We start from the raw sequence: 25,939 nt of genomic DNA, 5'->3' as shown, positions 1-25,939 counted from the left end.
CACACACACAGCTAATTGTCTTACATTAGCTGCAAGGACACTCACCTGTCCCTTACCTCAACATTAATCATCACATATAAAGGCCTGACCTCAACCCTCATTCTAACCGTGACCATAAACCAAGTCTTCACCCTAAAAGATCCTCTGAGTATGTGAGAACCTCATAACGTCCAAATTTCCTCACAACCAAAAAAAGATATGTATGCATGCACACACACACACACACACACACACACACACACACACAAAAACAGATTTCTGCACAGTAAGATAGAGCATAAGTAAAGCACACACAACAGGATTAGCTGCTACAGCATTCCATAACAAGTGGGAGTGTGCGTGGTTGTGTGGGTGTGTGTGTGTGTGTGTGTGTGTGTGTGTGTGTGTGTACGTTTGTAATCGCACATTTGCACATGCACTCACACACACGTACATGTCCATGTTTTGTTGTGTGTGATGAAGCTCTACATGTTTGCTGCCAGAGAGAAAACTTCTTCTGCTGCTTCCACTGTTTTTTTTTGACATCAGCTCCAAACAGCAGACAGAGTGCCGGCTGGCTGGAAATCATTTAGCATCATTTACATCTAAAGAGTCAGAGGATACCAGACCAGAGTTAAAAGGAGAGGAAATGACAGTAGACTCATGCGGTGAGCACACACAGCTCCTAATGAATGCCGATCTAGATCTCCGTTCCAGCTGGCGTCCTGTTGGAGCACATCAAACCTGCTGCAAAGAATTTTGGTGCAACTTAAATCTTGAGCAGCACACAAAAAAAAAAAACTTGTGCAGTCTTGTCTTTACCATTTGAGAAAATATAAATCCAAAATTCTATCCATCTATTCTATTTTTTACAGACACAGAGACCATTTAGGATGTTTTTATCTCCTCACGCCTCGACTGCTGCAGCACCTGCCTCGACCAAAGATCCATCAATCAGCTCCAGACTGAACAACTCAGCTGCCACAGTTTTAACAGGATCCAGGAGAAGTGACCGCATCACGCTGGTTTCAGCCCCCCACTACATTTTCGAATTGATTTTAAGATACTGCTGTTGACTTTTACAGCCTCTCTCCATGCTCCACATCGGACCTCTTATCAACCAGCTCGTAGCCTCAGGTCCTCGGGCAGAGGTGACATAGCTTTCACAGTCAGAGCCTGAAACTCTGGAAGCAGCTGCCTGAGGAAAGAGTCACTGACCTCTTTTAAATCTCTTCTTTAAACACACTTTTATCGTAGCAATTTCCCCAATTTTACTTAATTTTATTGACTACTTTAGCTTTTATCAACAACTTTTTATTTTTTGGTTTTATAGATTTTTACTGATTGCCCTCTTGCTGGTGACGCTGCCTTCGGTCGATTTGTGCTAATACTAAGACACTTTAATTGTATTTCTGATTTGCTTGTTTTAATTGTTGCTTTGTGTGAAGCACTTTGTAACATGGGATTAGAAAAGTGCTCTATAAATAAAGATTCTTGTTATTATTATTATTATTATTATTATTATTATTATTACAGTTTATTCTGCTGAAACAAACTGTACAAAAAAATCAGTCTTAATCTAAGCAACACCTGCTGTCACACCGATCAACCTTTTCTGCTTGAAATATTCTGCTAATGTGCAACAACAAATACGTTTTGAAGAACACCTAACTCAGCCTGAGGAAATGTTGCAAAAGTAATACAATATCCTTTTTTATAGTTCTATTCAGGCACTCACAAAAGTGAGTGTGTGTGTGTGTGTGTGTGTGTGTAATGCAGGTTCAGTTAGGATTGTACCTATAGACTGTAGGCAGGTGTTGAAGATGCTTTTCATTCCTTCTACATGGAACTTTCTCTCTTTTCTCTTTCAAAATAGAAACCTTCTTTGTTTCCAGCAGGGCTGCACAGTAACTATATCCAGTGACCACTTCATCAGCAACACTTGTTTAATCTAATGGAATCCAATACCACTGTTTCTCTTCTTTTATGATTCCTAAAATGTTCAGGTTTTGTTCATTCAATTATATGTTTTAGCACTGAGGCCATAGTTAGTGATGGTATTGTACTGGACAGCATGATATGCAGATATTCAGCGTTTCCTTCTGTAATCCAATACAACACCACCTTTAACAATGTTTAGTAAAGTGCTTGTAAAGGCAAAATGAATGTCAGAGCTTTTGAAATGAATTACAACCAATGGTACATGTGTACCCAATAAAGTGGCCATTGACTGTATATTTTTGTATTTTAGTTTATTGAAAATCATCAAGAACCAAAAGGTTCCAAAAAGCTGCAAAGATTCATTAGAAAAACACAACCATCCACTGGGGCTGTAACATTTTACAAAGCTGCAGACAAAAGAGTGCTGGGAGATTCAAAAACACATTTTCTTTCCTCATATTTTGTGAAATGTATTTTTTTTTTTTTTTTTTTTTTTAAATAGACTGATAGAGAAAAGATTACTTTTCATTTTAGGCTGCAACATAACAAAATGTGAAAAGGTGTAAGCAAGTGAATACTTTCCCAATGCACCGTAACTTCAGAAACAATATTTCAGGAGCTCACCGAAATCCCAGACCGCTGATGTGCTGACTGCCCAGCCCGCACAGGCTCTTCTTGGCCGAGTCCTCCAGGTTGTTGGAGCCCTCGTCGTTGACCAGCATGGCCAGTATGAGCCCAGTTTCCACACCGTCCACGTACTTGGAAAGGCGACGACTCTCGTCCTTACTGCGGTACGTGTCGAACCTGTGGGAGTCATGGGAGGTTCACAGAGGAAGAGGACAAAGAGTCGATCATTATTGCACCTTTCAAACACTTTAATGATATTAGGTTTAGAAGAGATGGGAGCATATTTATACATACACTGAATGTAAAATGACACGTAACATTGAAGGAACTTTTCCAACAGAAAAAGATAAAACGGTGGTTGCCTGAAGAAACACATACTAGGTCTTTTTTTCTGTATGGCATAAAAATCCGTTTGTAAATGTTTATGGCTTTCGCTCACTTAAGAGAGAAGGGAGACTGGACAACACACAAGAAACTCTCCCAATGTACAGAACATGTTTAACAGCGTTGTTTCTCTGTCATATACAAAGCAAAAGAGTCTGTTTGCATCTGCTGGTTCAGCTGTCAATCAAACTCATCTCCCTGCTAGAGACACAATTAACAACACATTTTTGTGACATGAATGCCACTTATATCAGATGCTTTAACAAAATAAGAGTGAGTCTCATTAAAAGACAGGAAGTTAAAATAACCTCTCATTAGCACAAGAGCAAAAGCCAAGATCAAAAATAAGTTGAAGAACCAATGACATCAACGTGTAAAACTCTGTCCCACTTGAAAGCAGTATTTGCTGCCGATCCATTTATAATTATTCACTCACTCTTTCTACATATTAACTGTGTTGTAATAGTCTTTTATTATTCAGCGCTTTTAATGGCTGTCACCTTCTAACGATATTAAATTGGAAGAGATTGGAAGCAGTCTACTGCCCCCCCCCCCCTCTAAAAACTACCCAGTCATCAATTTACCACAATAAAAGCTGTGTTTCAATTCATCTGCCCTCCATTTGAAGTAAAAACATAACGGATAATTAATAATGAAAGGATATTAAGGATGGTATCAATTTCTAAATTTAATATCCCTGCATGAAACAACCATTAGGGCCATGTTTGTCTCCATCATTACAACCTTGTGGTTGGGCAGCTTATGAGGTGGCAGCTCTAATTAAGACTCTCACGACCCCTCACCTGTCATCGTGCAGCACCTCTCCGGTCCTGGGATCGATGACGTGGATAATGATGCCCCGGTTCCCCCAGCTTCTCTGGAACAGATAGTTGTTTTGGTTGCTCTCTCCGGGGTGGAGGGTCTTGTTTAGGAACGTCCACGACAGCTTCTTCTCTCCGTGGATCTCTAGCGTCCCTCCTGTCCCCACGCCAAGGTACTTCCTCCCAAAGTAGCTGTGCTCCTGATCCCTGTCGTCCAATCTGAGAACAGGGTGGTAGAATGACATGACTGTCCACCCAATAGTTATCGAGAGAGTTAAACCACAAATGTTGATCTGATGGTGGCTCTTATCAGGAAATCACCAAAGAATACAGTGGCCCTGAGAACTCAACTCTGCGACTTTACACATCACATGCAAATAGACATAACGCAAATATATTCAGAAAACATCTTCATCCATTTGACAACGCACGCTCAAAATACTCACAACACAACCATATACACAAATGTCTGCTGGCCGCAAATATTCTAATAATACAGAGCTTTGTTTTCTCGAGATAACGGGATAATTATTCTGTTATCTCTACATAACTCGATATAACAAAGCTTTGTTATCTTGAGATAATGGAATAATTATGGGGACTACGCCTTCATGGTTCACTGGCTCTACCAGTATTTGCAGCACGTGTGTCAAATTGATGAAGAAGTTTTCTGAATTTGAATTTGTGTTTAGTCTGTTTGCATGTGTTTTCTTAAGTTGAGTTCTCAGGGCCACCGTAAAAGACAGTAGGTTTCATCCTCTGGAGACTATGGCCAAATCCCAATGTCCCCCCTAAGTCATAAGTCCTGAACCCTCACAGACTTAAAGCACATCACCTGGTGAGTGATTGAGTACGAGAGGCTGCAAGGGCTCAAATGGAATAAAGAGGAATGGGACAGCACTTCACATTACCTTGATGATGCCAAAACATTTGCATTCAATTGTGGGTTTGGGACTTTTGATTGTACATTTTTATTCCCTCCCTTCGCTCCCTGTTTGTAAACAAAAAATAATAATGTTGGATCAGATCTGATCCAGTTTGGATATTTGGAATTCATCATGTCATCATAGAACAAATAGCTGCACCATTCAGGCTTTGAATCACAGTGAGCTCTGTGTTTATTCTGTCATACACTGTCTGTTTTCCTTGTAATGACTACATTAGGGTTCGTTCCTTTCATGCTTGTTTGTTGACCATTCCTCTTCTTTCTCATTATTTCTTGTGTTGTATAGCCATTGTTCGCCGTTTTTTATGCTTTTGGGTGACCCTTGGTAACAATGGTAACCCTGTGTTAAATGTCACAACACTAAGAACTTTGGGTAATTCCCTCAGGCAAAGTCTGCAGAAATGCAGACTTATGGAAAGTGTCCAGAAAGGGCTCAAATGTCTTTAGAGAGCCCTCATGCTCTGGATGGTTTGACGGTGGGACAGAACTAAGCCGTCATGGACTTACTGGGAACGAGCCTCAAAGTCTGTGAGTCTCTGAGGGAGGACACTGGGATTGGACCTGTGAATGTTGGGTCAACAGTGCCATCCCAAGTATATATGTTTGATTTTTTTTTGTCAATACTTTCCTTGCTCCAGCTGCTAATCCACATCTGCTGCTATGAAGAGTTTTGTGTGTGTGTGTGTGTGTGTGTGTGTGTGTGTGTGTGTGTTCATGGTGATGAAGAAACATGGAACAATGGATCTTTATAGCACAGAGGAATAAGCCGAGCTTTACTGAGCCAGGTTTGTACCACGGCCATGGATCAGTAATTCCTGGAACTTGGATATTTCAGAGGCTCAGATGGAAGTTGAAAATACAAACTCAGTGGATGGTGGAGAATCTTCCTACTGACGTCTAAGGTGGGAATAAAAACACCAAACAAATAAAAAGTAACATGAGTTATCCCAACCAACAAAAGAATTCTTCCACTGAAAGTTATAATATGCAACTTTAAATTATTTTTTAAAAACAACTAGACCTGTGTTCTATATGTTGTTGAGTTGTGTTCTTACATCATCCCAAATGTTTCAATCAATTCTCAAACCAGAGAACATGCAACATCTAGTGGTCGTAGCACTTATGACAGGGGCAAAGTAAAGTGTGGTGACGTGGTAAAAACAGAGATAAAGTCACATCAGGGTTATGGGTGGATGAATATGACACAGGACAGTGGTGTTTATTGTTTGAGTGCTGTTTATTTTGTAACCATGACAACAAATGTTGTCTAATGTTGAGGAAGTACTTATTTCAACACAAATCAATGTTTTTCTAACCAATCCATGACCATTATTATAGTAACCATGGCGACAAAAGTAGGTACGCCGCTGTTGGTACACTACACGTGTTTATTATTGTTACCATGACAACCAAGTACTTGTACTCCTGCCATCGTAGGCGGCGCTATTTCAGCAGACACTGCTATGGGTGGTATCAGAGGGTTGACAACAACAACCTGTGTGGTTGTTCAGGTTGGAAGAGTGGTCGGGAAAAAAAATAACTGAATGATTCACTACTGAAGGATGTGTATCAGAGCGTCATGTGCTAATAACTACATCACTGCAGTTCATCATCTTCATCACATATCCAGACCTGAACAGTAGAACAGCTTTAGGATGTGGTAGAACAGGAGATTAGCAGCATGAATAATGCAGAAATGATGTGATGCAGTCATGTCAACATGGAGCACAGTCTCAAGCACCTTGTCCAATCAATGCCACGAAGAACTGAGGCTGTAAAGGGAGGAACTACCTTGTATTAGTCAGAGGTTCGTAATAAAGTGCTGTTAATACATTGATTAGCATCACATCTTGAAAACAGGTAGCTGTGCTGTGCTGAAGTATCTCTGCTAAATCTCATGCAGCATTACCTTCCGAACAGGGAGATGGTGAGGTTGCCTTTATAAGGACAGTCTGGGCTTCCGATGTGCAGCTCCCCCTTGTTCCCAATCAGAATGTGTTTTGTTCGAAGCAGTATTGGCCGGCTGGTGTCAGCAATCACCAACTTTCCTACAGGGGAAAAAAAAAAGGGGGGGGGGGGGGGGGGGGGGGGTGAATAAGACTACTAAGACTCCTGGCAGGTCCTTCATGCCCCAGTGCCCTCAGACACCTCCTGTCTTATAACCATTTATGGCCCTGTGCTCTGCACACACACACACACACACACACACACACACACACACACACACACACACAGCTGGCCATCCACCTCTGTTGCCAGGTCTGTGATCCAATGATTCCAGTTCAGTAGTGAGGTGGTGAATAGCTGTTGAACATCGAACATCATCTCCTGTGTGTGCTGCTGCTGCTGTTGTCTGAGCGGCTTTCACCACGCTTTTTTTTTTTCATTGTGTTTTTGCCTTTTGCACAAAGAATGGATGTATTCACTGGATTTTTTTTTTTTTTCACTTTGAGAGATAATTCAGTTGGAAGCACAATCGTTAATGACTTGACCATTTATAGCAAATGATTGTACAGTTCAATGTAGCAGAAAAAGCTGCGCTATCAAATAATCTGAGCGATGAGGATTCTGCTGGGAGAACTAATGCTCCATAATACATAGTGTAATCATATAGAATCAGAAATAGCTGTAAACACACAGTGGGGTGCAAACCACTAACCACTGTAAATGGTAAATCTACATCAGTGTTTGGTGCAGCAGCAGCGTTCCCTCACTCCGTCTGTTAATTTGAAAAATGGAAGCTAAACCCCGTGTCAAAGAAACAACTCCCTTAAAATAAGCAGATATTGCATTAAATACACCTTAATATATAACAAAACATGCATTTGATCCATTACTTCGCTTTAAAGCCAATAAAATACCTCCTTAATTCAGTGAGTGAAAAGTTCATTCAGATGAAGAGCGGGCTGTGGTGGCAGAGTCAGTTTAATCTATCCATCTCATTTCATTCACTTACTAAAGTGCTGCTTGAGAGACAGATGATGCATCAATGACCCGGTGAGAGCAAGCATGAATAAAACAGCTGATGATCAGCTGATGTGAGTGAATGCTCTATTGAACAGTGAAAAACACATCTTGTAAAGTTAGAACCTGTGTCTCTGTGTTCATTGTTCATTTACTGTATGTACAGTAGGTCCCACTTCACCGTCAGACTCCCCTTATAAAAGAGTTATGAATAGGTTATAGCTAGTTTATTAATTAGCTTGTTAAGACTAAAAATCATTAATCAACCTTCATTCGTTATAACACATTAGATAAAAAGGCCATCAGTGACCTGTTGCTTGTCAAATAGTGAGCCCACATGTCTCTGTACTGTTCAGCCTCATATCTCATCAGTTACTGAGCTTTCTTTGTTTTCTCCATCATCAGCATTTGTAGCTGCTGCTTCATCTCATTTGTTAAGTTTCTACAGTAATTAACCACCGTCAACATCTTAATGCTCAGAAAGCGGCAGATCAAATTACGGCAGATCACATGATCATATCAAATGAACAGATTCATCCTCTGAGGCCGTGGCAGCGATGTTTACCTTGACATGTATCAGCAGCCGTCCTCATTCTAATCACAGCTGTTGATCAGATTGTTATCACAGTGCAGATTAACATGCAGATGCTTTCTGCTGGTTGCTCTCTTCTTTAGGACTTTAGCATCCAGCTAGAACACAGCTGATAACCTTCCTTTACCTGGTGAACTGTTCACCCATTCTTTGTCCCACTGTTCACATCTCACATTCTCCCTCCATCATCTTCATGTTTCTTCTCATTTTTACATCATTTATTCATCAGTTACTGACATTTAGAACCAGTTAAAGGAGCTTTATTGTAAAGTGTAAAACATGTCAGCATTTATTAATTATTAGTAAGCATTAACTTCATCTTGCCAAATAGTGAGTTGTATCAATGTATGACAACTGTGTTATAACTTGTTTACAATAGTTTATTCATGATTTATAAAGTGTTAACAACCAAATTAACCTAATTATAAATCCTTTATAAGGGTAGTCTTATTGTAAAGTGGTATCCTAAATACATGTCATTTAAAATAAATCTAGTGTTTTAATATTAGACTATAGTATTTGGGGGTTGTAGTAATTCCACAGAAGGCTTCTGTGTCTCCATAAGAATCCTCCACCTCCTGATCTAACAGCATTGGTGTGGTCCATCTGCAGCAGCGTATCTCAGCACCTCTCCATATCGAGCTTTATTGAGCCACGCCCACTTTTGAGAAACAAATCCCCCTCATAGCTATACATACATATATAACATACTGTTAGAAATCAACTCTAACCACCATTTCTCTGTGACTTTAAAGAAAGATGACCAGAGGGATTTGTCCTGCTTACCTCCACTGAGAATCTCAATGGAGTGGACCGTAGCGGAGGTTGTGAGCAGGACCTTCCTGCCATAACCGATGGTGACGCGGTGGTCTTCACTGTGTCCTGGCATCCACGGCTGCAGTCCCGGCTCCTTATCCGGACAAACTGCAGGAGACGCAAAACACACAGAACTTTAACTTTCAGAGACGTAACTCACCAGTGAGGGAAAGTCACTAAGTACATTTACTCGAGTACAGCACTTATGCACAGTTTCTTCCTTATTTTGAGTTTGTGTATTATTAATTTACATTTCAGAGAGACTTTTTAAACCACTACATACGTTTTACAGCTATAGTTACATTCGAGATTAAGATGCTACATAGAAATACATATGAAATAAATAAATAATGAAACAGTGTTACAGATTAAACTTGCGAACCAAATGTTTTTGGCTTGTGTAAAATAAAAACCTTGTCATGTGTCAGATGTTTACAGGATGTCAGCAGAACCAAAGAAACATTTCCTCTCTTAACCCCTCAAGTGGTTTCATGTAAAAAATTGATTGAAGCCCAAAGAGATAAAATTATACTTTCCTTCACAAAGAGATGAGTGAAAAGTGAGTATGAAAATGAATACAAATCTGTCCTATTAATCATCTCACAACCCCTGATTTACACTTTGGTCTGACCCTAGTTGTGGATCTACTAAACTATTCAACTACTAACTAGGTAAACCTGCAGTGTCTCCACCTCCACCAGCTACAACAGTAAAACACTTCTTATGCAGTAAAACATCAGTGTTATAAATCTATTAGTGTATGTGATAGTATGATCTGATTCTCTGTAGAAGTGCTGATAATATTTTTGTACTGAAATGCAGGACTTTCACCTGTACTAGACTCATTCTTACATTAAGCCAGTGGTTCCCAACAATTTCTGACTGGCGTTGTGTTGGTGGCCGACATCGGACACAGAACAATACAAGTATACAACGTGGTCCAGCCGGTGACGACTTAAACTTCCTATCAATGGCTTATCACACTTATCACAGTGACAGGCCTTAATACCAAAACAAACCAAAATAACAAAACCTGTCAAAGATGATTTAGTTTTAAGACATTTAAAAACTCATCTATATTTTATTTTTTTTTAAATGACATTTTTTCACCAAAACTGTACTTTTTTGCAAATTATTTCGGCCAACTTTCAAAACCTTCACGGCCCACCAGTGGCCCACGGCCCACAGGTTGGGAACCACTGCATTAAGCTATTGTTACTCTGACTTAAGTAAAGGATCTGAATCCTTCCTTCACCTTTGCAACTCACCACAAGCTGATGATGTCATCGCTGAAAACAAACTTTAAACAAAGTGCTTGTTGGGTCGTGTAACAGCCCCTGAAACCTTGTAAATGACTGTTTCTCTTCCTAACAGACAATCCGACATTTGTCATGTTTTACGTCACTTTGTGTGTAACTGAGAGCAACACCAAAGTTTCAAAGCGTGACTGACTCAAAGTGTTAACTGTAATCTCCTTTTGTATCAACACCACAGTTGTAGCTCTCTGTGTCAACACGACTGATAACACACAGAGATCAGGGAGGCAGTGCCGTACATCCAGGAGGCTGAGTGTGTTCACTCAGAACAGGCAAAGACAGTGTTGCCAACACATTGCGTGAAGTATGTGGATTAATTTGGGCATTCAGAGGAAAATATCTTTAAACACAGTTTGTACTACTACTACTACTCCTACTATAACTAATAATATTCTTTAGTCACACCACATGTGCTGCACTTCACAAGACTAGTAAAGATTTGGACTGATGACTGATGAAATTTGACAGCGCAGACAGAGCTGGACTGAAAGACTGAAGATTATGTTTACAAGAATAAACAAAATGAAAATGTGACTGTGACTGTGAGTCAGCGTTTCACTAGTCTTAACTGTAACAACAAGTGACCTTGTAGCACGCTGCAATCCCAATATGAATGAATTACAAGAGAGGATGGAAAATAGTTCAAATACTTTTCGAGCAAACAAAAACTCTTTCATCAAGTCTCTTACAACTGGAACATTACTTTTCACAAGACAAACACAACATGAAAACTTCTATCTTTCTGGGAGAAAAACAGTTCAGGGTAAAAGTCAGGTTTGCATCAGTGCCACAGAATCATAGAATAAGGGCGACTTTCTTGTCTCACCAACATTCAACTCCCAGAAAGAAATTCTACAGGCAGGGAGAGTCCTGGCAGCACAGGGCACACCCAGATATTCATATGTATATATAGTATACAAAGAGCAACCTGTCACCTTTGATTTAAAGCAAGCAGCAACCATTTATCTTGAGGCTGTTGAGAGCCACTGTGGGAAACACATTGAAATCATAATAAATGAGACACATCAGAAAATCTCCACTGAACATCAGAGTCGTGAGAGCAGCAGTGTTAGCTCCTCAGCTGTGTCCATGTGTTCTATGCCAGTAAGATTTGTTTTCATTCCTTCCTCCTCTGCCACTTCCTCAGCCTCCCCATCCCTTACTATCTAAATGGGGATAAAACAGCACACAGTGTTATTGGATTGCTCACCCAAGAGGAGAGTGACAAGTGATAAACCCATTTGGTTTGTGTCTGTTATTATCAGGGTAGCACTGAGACACTGTGTGTAACTGTCAAGTCTGCCCAATAAAGTTTCAGTCTATTGCTCTCTGGTGTGTGTGGTGGTTACCTCATCTCCCTGCCACCTAATGGATCAATCAATGGCCCTGACTGGCCAGGGACCTGACCTGTCAGGCAGATTTCCCAGAGGGCTAACACAGATTGATCGATGGTGACGTGCAATCGGCTGCTCTCTGATGTCTGGGAGTGACTGGTGTTTGGCTCTGGAACGTCTGCGGAGGTGTTCGCAGCCTTGCTGTGACTCAGAGACACTCCTCCCTACCAAGGGTGGCTAAAAAAAATCTTTTCTCATAAGAATCGTGGCTCTAATCTTCTGCAATTCTGAATCAATTCCAGATGTTGATTTTTGTTTAATGTAAAAGCTAAAAATATAAACCAGAATCACCTCTCCGTGGTTGTTTCCTCCACCAACCAGCCAAGTTACAGGCAATATGGTCACAGTCTCTCCTTCCTTAGGTACAGCATTTTGTAAAGGGGTTTTTGCAGATTATGATGTCACAGTGAAGTTGACCTTTGACCTTGTCATTATTTCATTTTATTCTCATAGACATTTGAGTTAAATGGTGTCATAATTAGTGAATGAACTTGTGAGTTATGGCCAGAAACATAGGTTTGTTAGTCACAGTGTGACAGAGGTGATGAACTTCCCTCTGGTCGCTCCTGATATATCACATTCACGAGAACATGAGGTCACCGTGACCTTAAACTTTGAACTTTGTCCACCAAAATCTAATCAGTTTATTTTCGAGTCCAAGTGAATGTATGTGCCGAATTTGAAAAAGTTCCTTCAAGACGTTAGGGAGATATTGTGTCCACAAGAATGGGAGGGAAAGACAACCTGAAAACAAGATGCCTCCGGCTCTAGCTGTCACCGGCACAGAGACGTAAAAACAGTGCAACTCAACTGGATTGGCACAGTGCATAGAGCAGTTATTCTGTAGTTCATCTTAAAAAAAGGCAAGTGTTTGGGTGCATTTTGGATTTAATTAGTCAGTTTTCTCAGAACGTGGTTCCTTGCGTGATTTTATTGTTAAAAGTTTTTTTTTTTAAAGTGTATTTTGAAATTTATTATTAGTATTCCCATGTTGCACTAAAGACAGAATAAGGATTTTTAATAGATTTTTATGCCTCTGCACCAGCGACAGTCAGAGCCGGAGCCATGCTGTTTTCAGGTTTTCCATCCGTCTGTCCCTTTCTCGTGGACGTGATATCTCAGTAACGCCATGACCAAACTTCTTCCAAACATTCATTAGGACTCAAGGATGAATTGATTAGGTTTTACTGGTCAAAGGTCAAAGGTCAAGGTCAGTGTGACCTCACAAAACACTTTTTAGACACTACTCAAGCCTTCATACAGTGATGTGACAAGATTTCACACAAACGGTTCATGTTTTCTATGACTCTGTATAAAAAGGGAAGTAACCTGAAACTGGTCTGAGCGGAGGAGGCAGACAACCACGAGGAGGTGATTCTAATTTTTCATGTATTGAATAAATATGGATTATATTACTTCTGTTTATTATATAATAAAATAAATTCCAGTGGCATCCATCCTTATAACATGCCATACATCAGGAACCCATCCCCTGAAACCTTCTACTGCCTAAATAAATTAACTCCAGTAGCTTTTAAGGACATACTTCATGTTATATTGTATTGTCTAGAGGGATCTCTGTTTCATATGTTACTTTACACTCAAATTGCGGTGACAAAAGTGCCTCGTCTCATTTTTCCTTCTTCGTTTTTACATCAGAGATGATCAGAAATAGATGGAAATGAGTGGACTAACTCATGTTAAAGTTTCCACCTCCTCCAAGCACTGAAGGATACACACACTAAAATGGAAATGCTTACACCATAAAACCATAAAACCCGACATACAGTAAAAAGTTCTTCATCAGCAGCTGTTCACACACACACACACACACACACAAACACTCACTCCTGAGTGAGCGACTGAAGTCAGTCCTTGGAGATCTGTGTCTGCCAGTTCCTGGAGTGTTTGACAGCTGTGAGTAAAACTGCTGATGCTGCTGCTTTGCTTTGAATTCTTTTCTTAATCCAACAACTTAACCTGTGTCTGAACTCCATCACAAAACCACCAGCCCAGGTGAGTCAGGGAGAATTACACCACAAAAACAAATCAGGAGGAATGAAGCTTTCAAGGCATTTTATCTCTTCACAGCTGTAATTACAGGTGAGGACAGGATAATAACAGTGTAACACAGCAATGAGCTTTCAAGGAGAGCTGCTGCATAAATGTCTTGAGCTTTATCTGCTTTGTTCGGGGTGGACCAGGCTCTTGATGTGACCATCTGATTGTACACTAACAACAGTGTGGTGTGGCTTCAAGTTGTGTATATACAAAACTTCACACAAGTGAAGTCAACAAGTGATAACAGACGCTAAGAAAAGATGAAATATTAGAAATAATCAACAGTGGCTGCAGTGAAAGAAATCAAATATCAGGAGGTTACCAGGATCAACTCCACTGAGCTGAGCTGGTGCTGAATGTGTGAAATGTCAGTCATCATTAGGACAGCTGATTAGTTTAATAATTAAAAGTATTTAAATGTAAAAGTCCTGTCATTTACCGAACCAATAACAGATTCTCACACAGTGCACACCAGAGTGTGTTCAACGTCTAAACACCACTCTAAAACTTTTCCTGTGTTAAAGGACTGGACCTGTGATTCTGAAAACTATGGAGGACCAGGGATGTCACAGGAAAAGTAATACAATTGTCTACAGACCAACACGCATAAGATAGAATTTACTGTACATCAAGAAAGTTCACATACACATATGTTTCTGACTAAAATATTTTTCTAAGAATAAACAGTGGAGTGGATGTTGTGTGAATCTTTTTATCTTTCACCTTTTATCTTTAATTAATCAAAGTAGGCTCCTCCTGCTTGGAGCACACATGTAATTTAACCATGTGATTAGCTAAGAGGTGCTCTAGGAGTAACAATAAGAAATAAATGTTTCCTATTCTTCACTTTCAGTAAAGGACTTATACTCTTCAGTTGGATCTTGGTTCTTAAATGAAGTTCTTCTTATACAGAAGACGGGCTCAGGTGATTTGATTTGATAAATATGAGCTCTCAATCTGTGCAGTGTTCCTCAACTGTCGCTGCTGGCTTTGGTTTTGATAAGTGCACTCTGAAAAACATACATATGCACTGCAGTGGAAGAAAGAAAGAAAGAAAGAAAGAAAGAAAGAAAGAAAGCAGCAGTGCTGCAGCACTGACAGATTGTCTGAACTGGGTTCACATGAATGTGTGTTTGCAGGTTCACTGTGTAAGCTGGAGTGGGACAGAGAGGAAATGAACTGATGACGTACAGACTATAAACAAATCCATCTCAACAAACCTGAACTTTGGTTCATTACCTGAAACCTGCTTAGCGCTTATATTTTCTCACATTTTGAAAATTTTTTCATTTACATTTTCATTTACATATTTCCGACTTCATGTGTCTGACTCTGAGGATTTTCTCTATATTTACTCATTACATCCTGGTTTGCCTTTCTGATTCTTCTTTGATGTATTCTATTGCCATTTGCTTTGCAACAGCCACATTTCTGCACAGGGATCATTAAACTTTCATTTAATAAACTGCAAAGCAAAACCATGAAGACAGCAGCTTTAGATGTGGTGTTTACAGCCACACTTGCATCATGGCTGCCTGTTGTTCATTTGGTCCACTACTTGTAGACTAAATATCTCAATAGCTACTGGATGAAATGCCATGAGACTTTCTGCGAACATTCACGTTGCCCTGGAGATCAGTCCAGCTGACTCTGGTATTTCTCTGGTGTTTTTGTTTCTGAGTGTAACATCTAAAAGATTCTAGGTTGGATCATGATGCCATTGGTTATCAACTGAGTTTGCATTGAGCACTACCAGCAAGTCACAGTTTCCCCTATCCAGTGAGATATACATGGAACAGGAAGCATTTCAGACACATTGCTCAGTTGGCAATCTCACACACATCTGACAAAATACATGCACTTCTATATTGATCAGTCCATGTGCTCGCGTTGTTAACCAAGTCCAATTTCCTCTGTTTTCTGTTCGTAACCACAGTGGCTGTGCACTGAGCTCTGAACTCTGCTCACGTTGACCCTCCAGTGTAGACACAATGTGTCCTGTTGTAACGTTTTGTGCCCGGGCCCCCACTGCTGCAGTGTTTCAACTCCCACAGATAAGCTGCCAATCACATTTTGGGGATTTTTCGGATAAAGAAGTTTATGCTCAAACTATATGATATCAGCCCAACAATGGCCGAATTCAATCCAATCCAACAGACATTGGGATGTCAAGTATGACAATGTGTGATTTTATCCTGTGTGGTGACTAATAGTGAAAGAAAACCAATTCTGTGGCTTGAAAGCCCGATGAGGGATTAGAAAATTGCCTTTTCTCACATAGTTTGATAAAGTCGATGCTGTGCTCCATGATCAGTCTGTCTGCCACTCTGTTGGATGACTTCTACATTGTGTGGATCAGGAACATGCCTGCGATCTATGTCAGGGTTCTATTGCCCCTGGAGTAAGTCAGAAATTTCAGCCAGCATAATCACCTGAACTGACAGTTCAATCTAAATGTGATGTTGTCTGATCAGGTGGTGCTCTTTTCTTTGCTCATCCCTGGCTGTTCCTCCGACTCTTTTCCACATTAAAACATAGAAAAAATCTAACATTCTAACAATTAAACCTGTGTTCTATGTTGTTGAGTTGTGTTCTTATATTATCACAAATGTTTCCATCAATTCTCAAACCAGAGAAATCTGTGATTTTAATCATGGTGACGTTTCATTGACTTGTCAGTGACATCACATCCTCTATGATCATGTGTCAGTGTGTTTGTCTGACAGAAGCTCAACATTGACTTTTATCTAGTTTTAATCCACATACACTTTTTACACCTTGGTGGTTTTCAGCTCTATATTTGAACCAGATGAAGGATTTTAGTCGTCGGACGTCTGGATCTGAAGTTATCAGAGAAACAAGCTGAGGAAATGTTAGACAGCTCAGCTCCCAGCTGCTGGAGACGTCCTGTCCTGTGTCACTGAAGAGCGTCGCTGAATCTCTGCTTTTTAAAGGTAAACTGCTTTCTGGGTGTTTCTACTGGTTTTAATCCCCTGGTGTGTTTGTTATGGAGAGGAGGACACCTCTGTGGATAATTCAGCTGCTGGTAAAAACCTGCTGAACATCTGCTTCATAAGTTATCAGAGAAACAATCAGAACAAAGGTTAGCATCAATCTCAGCTCCAGCTCTTCCCTGAGTCTCTGTCCTCCGTACAGCGTCGCTCAAACACTGACTTTAAATGTCAAACTGCTTCATTCTGTGTTTTTAATGGTTAGAATCACCAGGTCTGTTTGATTTCCTGAACCACTGATACTGAAAGAATCCAAACCGGGGGGAGCTTACAGTAATGGTGATGAAAACAACTCCCATGATCCCACACTATTTCATGACATCACCCAATGCTGTCTTTTGTTATTGTTTTGATTGAGAGAGGCAGGCAGAAGAGGCAGACTGTGTGTTTAAATCTAATCAAAACACATCACTTCCTGTACAGCAGATGACTTTACCTTAAACTATGCATCAACAAATGTCAGATTTTCAGGAACTAATTTACAAGTTTGATGACAATGCCTAATTTAAAAAACTCAATGAAACAACATCCAGTTTATCCGACGTGGTAAAAATTACTGTTGCTTTGTATCAGCTGGCCAGGGAAAAACAAAATGTCCACAAATTCATACAGAAACATCTGAGAAAAATGACTTCCATTCGTGTTCCTTTATCATCATGTCACTGCAGTCCTGTGTTTGAGCTTCTCATTGAGATACAGCCTCATCACTAAGCCTCCAACAGAAAGTCGATCTGCCACAGACTGAGATACTGTGTTTGTGATTAGAGAGATTTGCTTACAGCTTGGAATGCCTCTGTTTGCCATCACAATAAAGCTGCAATGAAAAGAAGCAACAGGACAAAAGTAGAGATCCGTGTTGAGTTTATAGTGGAAGAACGTTTCTAAAGCCCTCAATGTTTCTAATGCCAAAGCAACAACACTAAAGATTCAGATCAGTAGGAGACCTTGGTGTAAGTACTAACTACTACATATGTTCACTAAGGCAGAGTGCAAGGAGAACAGGTAAAGAAGTACGATATCCTATATATCCAAAGTGTATAGTATGTGCTAGTTAGGCATGTTATTGTGTTAGAGGTGTATTCTACAAACACACAGAGCAGGGCTAGGATCGGTCGTTTGGCAAAATGCCTGTTGCTGGAAGAAGAATAAGTCTACTTTCTACACATGATAAACAGACAAATGCAAGCCTGCAGTGTGTGTCTTTCCTCTGTGTCCACAGGCATGTATGAACAGTATGCATGAGACTATATCCATATGCATACGAGGAGTAATTGATAAGTTTGTGACCTAAGGAGATGAATTATACAGCTACATGCTCATGTAGTTCAGCTCTCTGAGTGATTGTGCAGAGAGTTTGAAGTTAATAACTTTGTGGTTTCTCTGTTTCGGGTAATTGAAAAATGGATGTCAGTGCTGTCTGAGAATGAACGGCCTCGGTGCAGTCATCCGCTACGTCTCAAGGGCTTTTCACCCAAGGAGGTTCACGAGGACACGGGGGCAACACAGCACAACATGGTGAAGAAGTGGGCTGAACTAGATTTACCACCTCGTGATTGTCTGCCTCCCTCACTCTAGTTTCAGATTATATTCCTGTTTATCCAGAGTCACATCACGCAAAAAATTAACCGTTTGTGTGAAATTTTGTCATAGTTGCTGTGTGAAGTCTTGAGTAATAGCTACAAAGTGTTTTGTGAGGTCACACTGACCTTGACCTTTGACCTTTGACCATCAAAATCAAATCCGTTCATCCTTGAGTCCTAGTGAATGTTTGTGCCAAATTGAAGAAGTTCCTGTCAAGGTGTTACTGAGATGTTGTGTCCACGGCGCAGACGGGAAAAAAAAAAAAAAGCCAGGGCACCTTGGTGGCTCACCTGGTAGAGCACGTACCATCAAGGCTTGGTTCTAATCGCAGCGGCCTGGGTTTGAATCCAGCCCACGGCCCTTTGCTGCATGTCATCCTCTCTCTAGCTACCCAACTTTCCTGTCTCTCTCTCACTGTCTCTACAATAAAGGCATAAAAAGCCATAAGAAGTACTGAAGTGCTAAAAACTGCAGTTCTTCTAATGACCACTAGAGTCTCTAGAGATAATTTCCTCCAACTGACAACTGTACAGGGTGTGAATTTTTTTATAACTCACCTGTTAAAGGTTTATTAAGGCCTAAAGTTCTGTATAATTGAGGGTGTGGTCGCTTTGAGTGACAGGTGGGTGAGCGTATGCCTGCAACAAACCGGTATGCACCAAAACCACACTCGCCCCACCGCTTTGCCTATTTTGGGATTAGCTGTATATGTTTATGCCATATGTGCATATTTCTCAGTGAGTGTGTGAGGAGTTTGGGATTTGACCCAAAGCCTTGGTTATAGAATTCAGAATCCCTACATGACCCGGTGCTGCTGCTCATTGCAGTGAAGGCAGCGCTGTCTCTCTGTGTTTAAGCTCCCTCTCTCATCCTGAGAAATGAATTTGATGCACAGATTAGTGTCTTTCATACTTGTTCAGCTATAAATCCATAAGCTGATAGAGGTATTCCTCTGACACTGCAGGTGAATACTGAGCATCACTGCTCCTCTGTGCCAACTGCCTGTTGCTGATTACAATAAGTTGTTGATGTTAATTATGTTAAAAAACAGCCAACATGGAGTCATTGAACTCATTCATTTAAACAATCAGTTAATCCAAATCACAAAAAACACATTCTCATTTTCCTCTTCTCTCATGTCATGTAAGTAGTTGGTTTTATTCGTCCTCTTTTTATGACAATGTCACTTAAAAATTACATTGTTTAGTATTAAACATTGTTTTCTTATACATTTTGGAGAAAAAGTATTTGCCACCTGTGTAAGTCAAGTTGTTGAGCTAAATTATGAGCAGGACATTATAAAAGCTTGTAAATTCCTGTCGGTATTGGCAGAGACTTTTATTTTGAAGAGTGCATATTAAATTTTCAGCCATTTCCTCTGCTTTTCCTAAAATATATCTTTGAAGGAATAGATTTGACACAGGAGAGCGGTGATCGATTCGCTTGTAAAACTAGCTGTTTATATTGTTACCATGACAACTAAGACCATGTAACGTTGAGGAAGTTCTTATTTTAACCCAAATCACCATCTTTTCCTAAACCTAACCAAGCCATGACCGACCATTACTATAGTAACCATGGCAACAATGGTAGGTAGGCCACTGTCGGTACAGTCTATGTCGATACAGTTTATTACTGTAACCATGACACTGAAAATAACGTCCTGTATGGTTGTTCAGGTTGGAGGAGATGTTGCTTTAGTGACAACATTTTATCCAGTGAGGGAAGTGTTATGCTCTTGTGCAGCATGCAAGCAGTGGTCAGGCTGAATAGTGACTGTGCAAGGGACGCGACATCCTGGGTCATGCATGTATTTTGGTGTAGGTGACAAAAACAGTGTAAAGGATGTACTAGGGCTTTGATTAAATGCTAATAAGTAAATGCATAAATGCATCCTGTCTATGCTTCTGCTCACTGTTAACTTTTTAAAATATTTAACCAACACTAGATTATTTCCCTGACCTTAACCAAGCGCTTTGAGTTACCTGAACATAATTATAAGATTGTTAATCATGCCTTAGCTGCCCCGAGCAGATACTGTGGGAAAACAAATGAGATACATAATCAGTGAACATAATGCAGGCAGCTTTATGTTTGTTTCAAAATTCACTGGTGCAAATTAGCAGCATATAAACATATTTCAGGTTAGTCTCTGACATTTCTGATTTCTGACACCACCTGAGTATAATGGAGGTTGTAACCAGTTTTGACTGGAATTAGCTTTTTCTTGGCTAGGCTAGTTACTTCAGTGACTGAAAATGTATTGTGTTGGAGTAAGTAAGAAAATATGTTTTTGTTTTGACAAAAAAAAAAAAAAAAAAGTCTTGCAATTCGTTTGATCCAATCCTTTTACTTGTTATTTGCCTTCCACATATGTTTCCAACAGACAAGTACAGCTCATGTACTGGATCTAACAGCACTCTCAATGAGTCCGAAGGCTACACAGCTTCAGTTTCAAAGTCACATCGACAGTTCTTCACAGCTACTCTTGTTCACACATGAGCAGTGCTACAGGCTTCTCTTCACTGCAGATGTTTGATTGAAATAAAGCACAGTGATGAATAAAACACAAAGTCACAAGCTGTAATGTATTTTCACTGTTATCAGTAAATCCTATAAAAGACAAAAAACAAATGTAAGGTAGTATTGTGCCTCATACAGCTTATCCTGCTGTGGCATAGAGCTTCATGTTGTCCAACAACGATTCAAGTCTTTAACTGAAATTAACGTTTTTTTCTCTGGAAATCACATGTCCTGTGTTGTTTATTAAAGGATATATCTGATGATATTCTATATTTTTATTGCTGTATATTTATTCATATTTTTTTCTGGTTGTCCATCCCATTCTCGTGGACATCTCAGTAATGTCAAATTTGACACAAACATTCACTTGGACTCAATGATGAACTGATTCGATTTTGGTGGTCAAAGGTCAAGGTCAGTGTGACCTCATAAAACACTTTTACTGAATTACCGTTACTGAAGACTTCACACAGCAATTATGACAAAAGTTCACACAAAACTAAAATTTAGTTTGATTCTGAATAAACAGGGATGTAACCTGAAACTAGTCTGAGCGGTGGAGGCATAAAACCACAAGGAGGGGATTCTGGTTCTTTATGTCCTGTTGACATGTTGTGAGCCATTTGTAAAGATTTATGTCTTCCGTAGGAACCAGTTTGGGTGTGAGTGCCTCAGAGAGGGGAGGGAAGTCAGACACTAATGAGGAGCAGACTCACACATAGCTGGGTAAGTCTGGGCAGTAGAACACAAACACTGACATCTCATATAGTTGTTATGGTTAACGGTTGCCTATTTACCTGTAGACACAGAGCAACACAGAGTTTGTTTTGTTGGTTGTGTCTACCTGATGAATGTAAGTCCAATATTCACTCAGCTCAGCTCTGGTTTGGTCTCCACCAACCCCTGAGAAAAACATCTGGCTGTTAAGCTGCTAAAGTAAAAGCTCCGATATTTTACCAGCTAATCTAACTTAGTCTGTGTGCGGTTTGGTGCTGCACAGGTAGTGTGTAGCTGATTAAAGCAGTGAGACTGAACTGAAACTGCAAACTGTCAAACACACTCACACACACTGTTTAAAAATACATTTAAAAATAACTTTGACATGTTTTTGATTTTGTGATTTCAGTTGGACATTAAAAGGAAAATAAAAGTGACTTATTTTTTGTGTGTAGTTTATTGTGAAACATCTGCGACTGCAGTTTGAATCTGTGGAGAGTAGCTGTGTGACAGGCTGTCGCCACTGACACAATCTCAGAGACAGTCTCCCCAGTTTACATGCTGAGAGGAACAGCTCTTATGGGTCAGAGGGTTGGAACAAACCACCTGTGTGGTTGTTCAGGTTGGAGGACTGTAAGAAACGTTGGGGTTATTTTGGGGGGACTATTGTAATTCTTTATCATCAGGATGTCCCAGGAACACTGTGAAAAGCCTCCAGCTGATCCAAAATGCTGCAGCAGAGTACTGACAGGAACTAGGAGAGAGATTATATTAGCTTCTCTGCACTGGCTCCCTAAATCCACAGTGAAATTCAAAATCCCTCTCCACATACAATGCCCTTATTAACACCATATCTATATATACATATATTAAAAACCTTACACCTTATTATCCCAATAGAACTCTTCGCAGGTCTGCTTGTAGTTCCTAGAGTCTCTAAGAGTAGAATGGGAGGCAGAGTCTTCAGCTATCAGGCTCCTCTCCTGTGGAGCCAGCTCCCAGTCTGGGTCCAGGAGGCAGACTCCCTGTACATTTAAGATTAGACTTCAAACTGTCCTCTTTGATGAAGATTATAGTTAGGAGCTGTGGGATCCAGATCTGCCACTAAATCACTCATCATCATTATTAATGTTATGATGATTGTGATTATGATGATTATTTTTATTATTATCAGTAGTCATAGTAGTAATAATGTGTGCTGGTATGATTGCTGCTGCTATCATTAATAACAGATCAGTATGACGATTATTATTATCATTGTAACAACCAGTCTGGCAGAGCTTGAGTACAACGGTATTCTGTTCTTGGTCTCTCTCTCTTTTCTCCCCGTCCCCCTCCTCTTTTTCCTCTCTCACCCATTTCTGTACTTTAAAACCCAACGCTCAAGGCAGACCATCCCACCTCCCACCCTGCTGTGTTGGAGGTTTCTTCCTGTTAAAGGGAGTTCTTCCTCCCCAATGTCCCCAGGTGCTGCTCATGGTGGAACTGTTGGGATTCTCTCTATAATATTGTCAGGTCCTGACCTCACTCTGTAAAGTGCCTGGAGATAATCTATGTTATGTTATATAAAATTTAATTGGATTGTAACAGAGTTTGTTTAGCATGTGATTCCATTTGCAATAACTGCCATGATTTTATATTTATGTATCTGTATGGATTTATTGGCTCAACGGCGCCCTCTCTTGGAGGTAGTAGATTTATGCCACTGGCAGCTCATGAGAGATGGTGAGTTACAGAGTGCAGCACGGTGTGCTAATACTGTGTATTAATGTCTGTATGTACAATGTATGAACAAATATGTGCACTGTGAATGTAGAAATGTTCATGAGAAGTCACAAGTGAGTCCCTGTGCTTTTCAAGTGCTGAAATGTTCAAATAATGTCATATCGCCCTCTCTAAGCTAGCTAGTTAGCCTCTGAGCTAAAATAACATGCTGTTCTTTGTAGTGAGCCGTGTGAGCGCCACCTGTTTGACTGATCTGTACATATTCTGTTCCTGTTCAGACAATAACCCGCGGCACACAAGGATCAGCGAGCCTCCTGCTCCTCATTCTCCACACAACGCAGAGTGGAGGGGTCGCCTGAACCCGCCAGTTACTGTAAAGTGCAGCTGAGAGCGACTACTTAAGATTTTCCTCTTGCTTTATCATTTTACCCTCATCGTGAATCATTTTGGTATAAGCAGGATTCATAGGGTGGTAGAATATGATTAGTGACTGATGGACTGATGATATTAGAAAAGAAGAAAGAAAAAGAAAACATGCTGCACTCACCTGCTTGGATGCTGGGGAGCAGCAGAGCCGCCAGAAACACGACGCATGTCTTCATCTCTCTCGGCCTGCCGCTGACCAACTTCACACTAGAGGCCCTCAAAGGTTGCATCAGACCTCCCAGTGGGCGTCAGAGAAGGTCTCAGAGTGGGAAGTGCCAAGTTCACAGCGGGGAGCCACCAAAGGCACCTAGAATATCACATTGCAATGCAGAAGACTCAGCAAGACATGTACAAATAGGTGATTCTAAAGGACTCCCTGGTGAACGAGCGTGACGGGAGGTCTGTCACGTCTCTGGACAGCCAGGCCACACAGAGCAGGAGTCCTTAAGAGCACTAGATTTCATTCTAGGTTTTAACTTTATCTTTACAGACATTATAAGAGTAGATAGTTTTACTGTATGGAAGGACACACACACACGCACACACACGACCACTGCAACATCACACAGGTTTGTCAAAGACGCACATAATTGTTTTGGAAAGGGGACATAAAACCAATTTCAGTGTTGTTATTTTGATTACTGACATTCAGTTGTCTTCACATGATCAACAGCAGAGACAGTGAACCACACTGAGCTGCCTGAGCCACTGTGTAGCCTGCATCATGACATTTATAGCAGTGTTACCTGCTCTGATTTTGCCCCTCACTCTTAATATGTATTGCACTGCAGATGTATTCTGTTAGATTACTCAAAGCAGGTGCCGTATTTCAAATACTCATGATCGCATGTAACACTGTGAATGAAACCTAAGGTCGACTGAAACCAGTCGATCTCATGGTAATGTTTGTCTGGCAAAAGGGATGAAGAGCAGTTTTTCCTTGAACTTTTATCCTCCACAGCATCATGTTAGAGTGAAAACCAGTGAACAAGAAGAAAATAGAAGAATGTCAATTTACGCCTTCAGAGAACATTTTGTTTTCACCTTGTTGCTAGCTCACACATCAGAAGGTTGTAGTTTTCAAACGGTTGTTTAAAAGTTCTCAGACATTTAGGAAGTTATATGTTATTGGAAAGAAATAATTGGCAAAATGGCTGGTCTCCACTCAGCGGTTTGTTTGTCAGCCAGATCTGCTTAGTGAGCTAGCTCCTGCAGTCGTGGATATCTTATGAGACCAGAATGCTGGATGTTCATTCAGTCCTGTATGAACTGCTCACCTGGTGCATACACCCACTGAATATACACAGTAGTGTGACTCCCTGTATGTGATGATGACGGCCACTGATGCATACATGGAGAAGAAGCTAGGCTGTGCATGAAAAATGTTTGGACCGATAAACAAACAGAGGAACACGCAAATGTATGTGTTACTGCAATTTCATCACCAGTTACAACAGTCAAATTGTTGTCCATCGCGGTGCTAACCTTAACAGCATCCTGCTCTGCGAGGAGCTGCTCTTGTAAAGTCTCGCTGCCCAGCTGGCAGCAGTGGCTGGAGCTTCTTCCAGACCGTACCTCCATAAAACAGTCAGTAAAACATGCTGTGACATTTTGCACTTCTTGCTCCTCATTTAATGACTTCACAGTGTTTACTGCGGACCGTCGGCTGAATCACTGTAAACTGCGCAGCACCCCGACGCTGGCTCTGGTTACAATGAATTAGCTCATCCTGCTCATGTAGAGAGCTCAGTGAGAGGCTGTGGGCATAAAGGAGCTCTATAATAATTAATCATAATTCATTTTATCATTTAATTAGCTTGCTGTTTCACTATGGGGGCACAGAGTTAGTGGGAGTTTCCCTGTGCAGTAGTTGTAGTACAATGGCCTATTTACCATGAATGTAGATACACTGTTCACACTGGAGCTGCCTTCATGGGCCAGACAGAGACATATATTTCATTCAGTTTGTTTGCTGAGCTTTATGCTGCTAATGCCGCTTGATTATCAAAGAACTACTCCACTAACGCCATTTTCACATATGTACATGTGAACGTCTGGAGAATCAGGTGCAGACAGGAGGTTGTCTGTGAGAGACGCACTCTCACCACCCGGACA

General features: G+C 40.6%; 1 protein-coding gene across 4 annotated transcripts in view; it reads right to left on the bottom strand.

The window, feature by feature from the left end:
- The window catches only part of cemip (cell migration inducing hyaluronidase 1), a 188,722-nt gene that overhangs the window by 77,865 nt on the left and 84,918 nt on the right, over positions 1-25,939 (bottom strand). For all 4 annotated transcript variants that reach the window (XM_056377399.1, XM_056377392.1, XM_056377384.1 and 1 more), the window contains exons 2-6: positions 23,946-24,131; positions 9,041-9,178; positions 6,608-6,746; positions 3,735-3,971; positions 2,545-2,724 (exon numbers count right to left, since the gene is read on the bottom strand). In XM_056377399.1, the coding sequence (XP_056233374.1) occupies positions 2,545-2,724; positions 3,735-3,971; positions 6,608-6,746; positions 9,041-9,178; positions 23,946-24,054 (803 nt within the window). In that variant the 5' untranslated portion in view covers positions 24,055-24,131. The remainder of the gene's footprint in view (positions 1-2,544; positions 2,725-3,734; positions 3,972-6,607; positions 6,747-9,040; positions 9,179-23,945; positions 24,132-25,939) is intronic.

Source organism: Seriola aureovittata, chromosome 1 (genome assembly GCF_021018895.1).
Source record: "Seriola aureovittata isolate HTS-2021-v1 ecotype China chromosome 1, ASM2101889v1, whole genome shotgun sequence".
NCBI lineage: Eukaryota > Metazoa > Chordata > Actinopteri > Carangiformes > Carangidae > Seriola > Seriola aureovittata.
The sequence above is the reverse complement of the archived record's forward strand: the minus strand, read 5'-3'. Positions and strand labels throughout refer to the sequence as shown.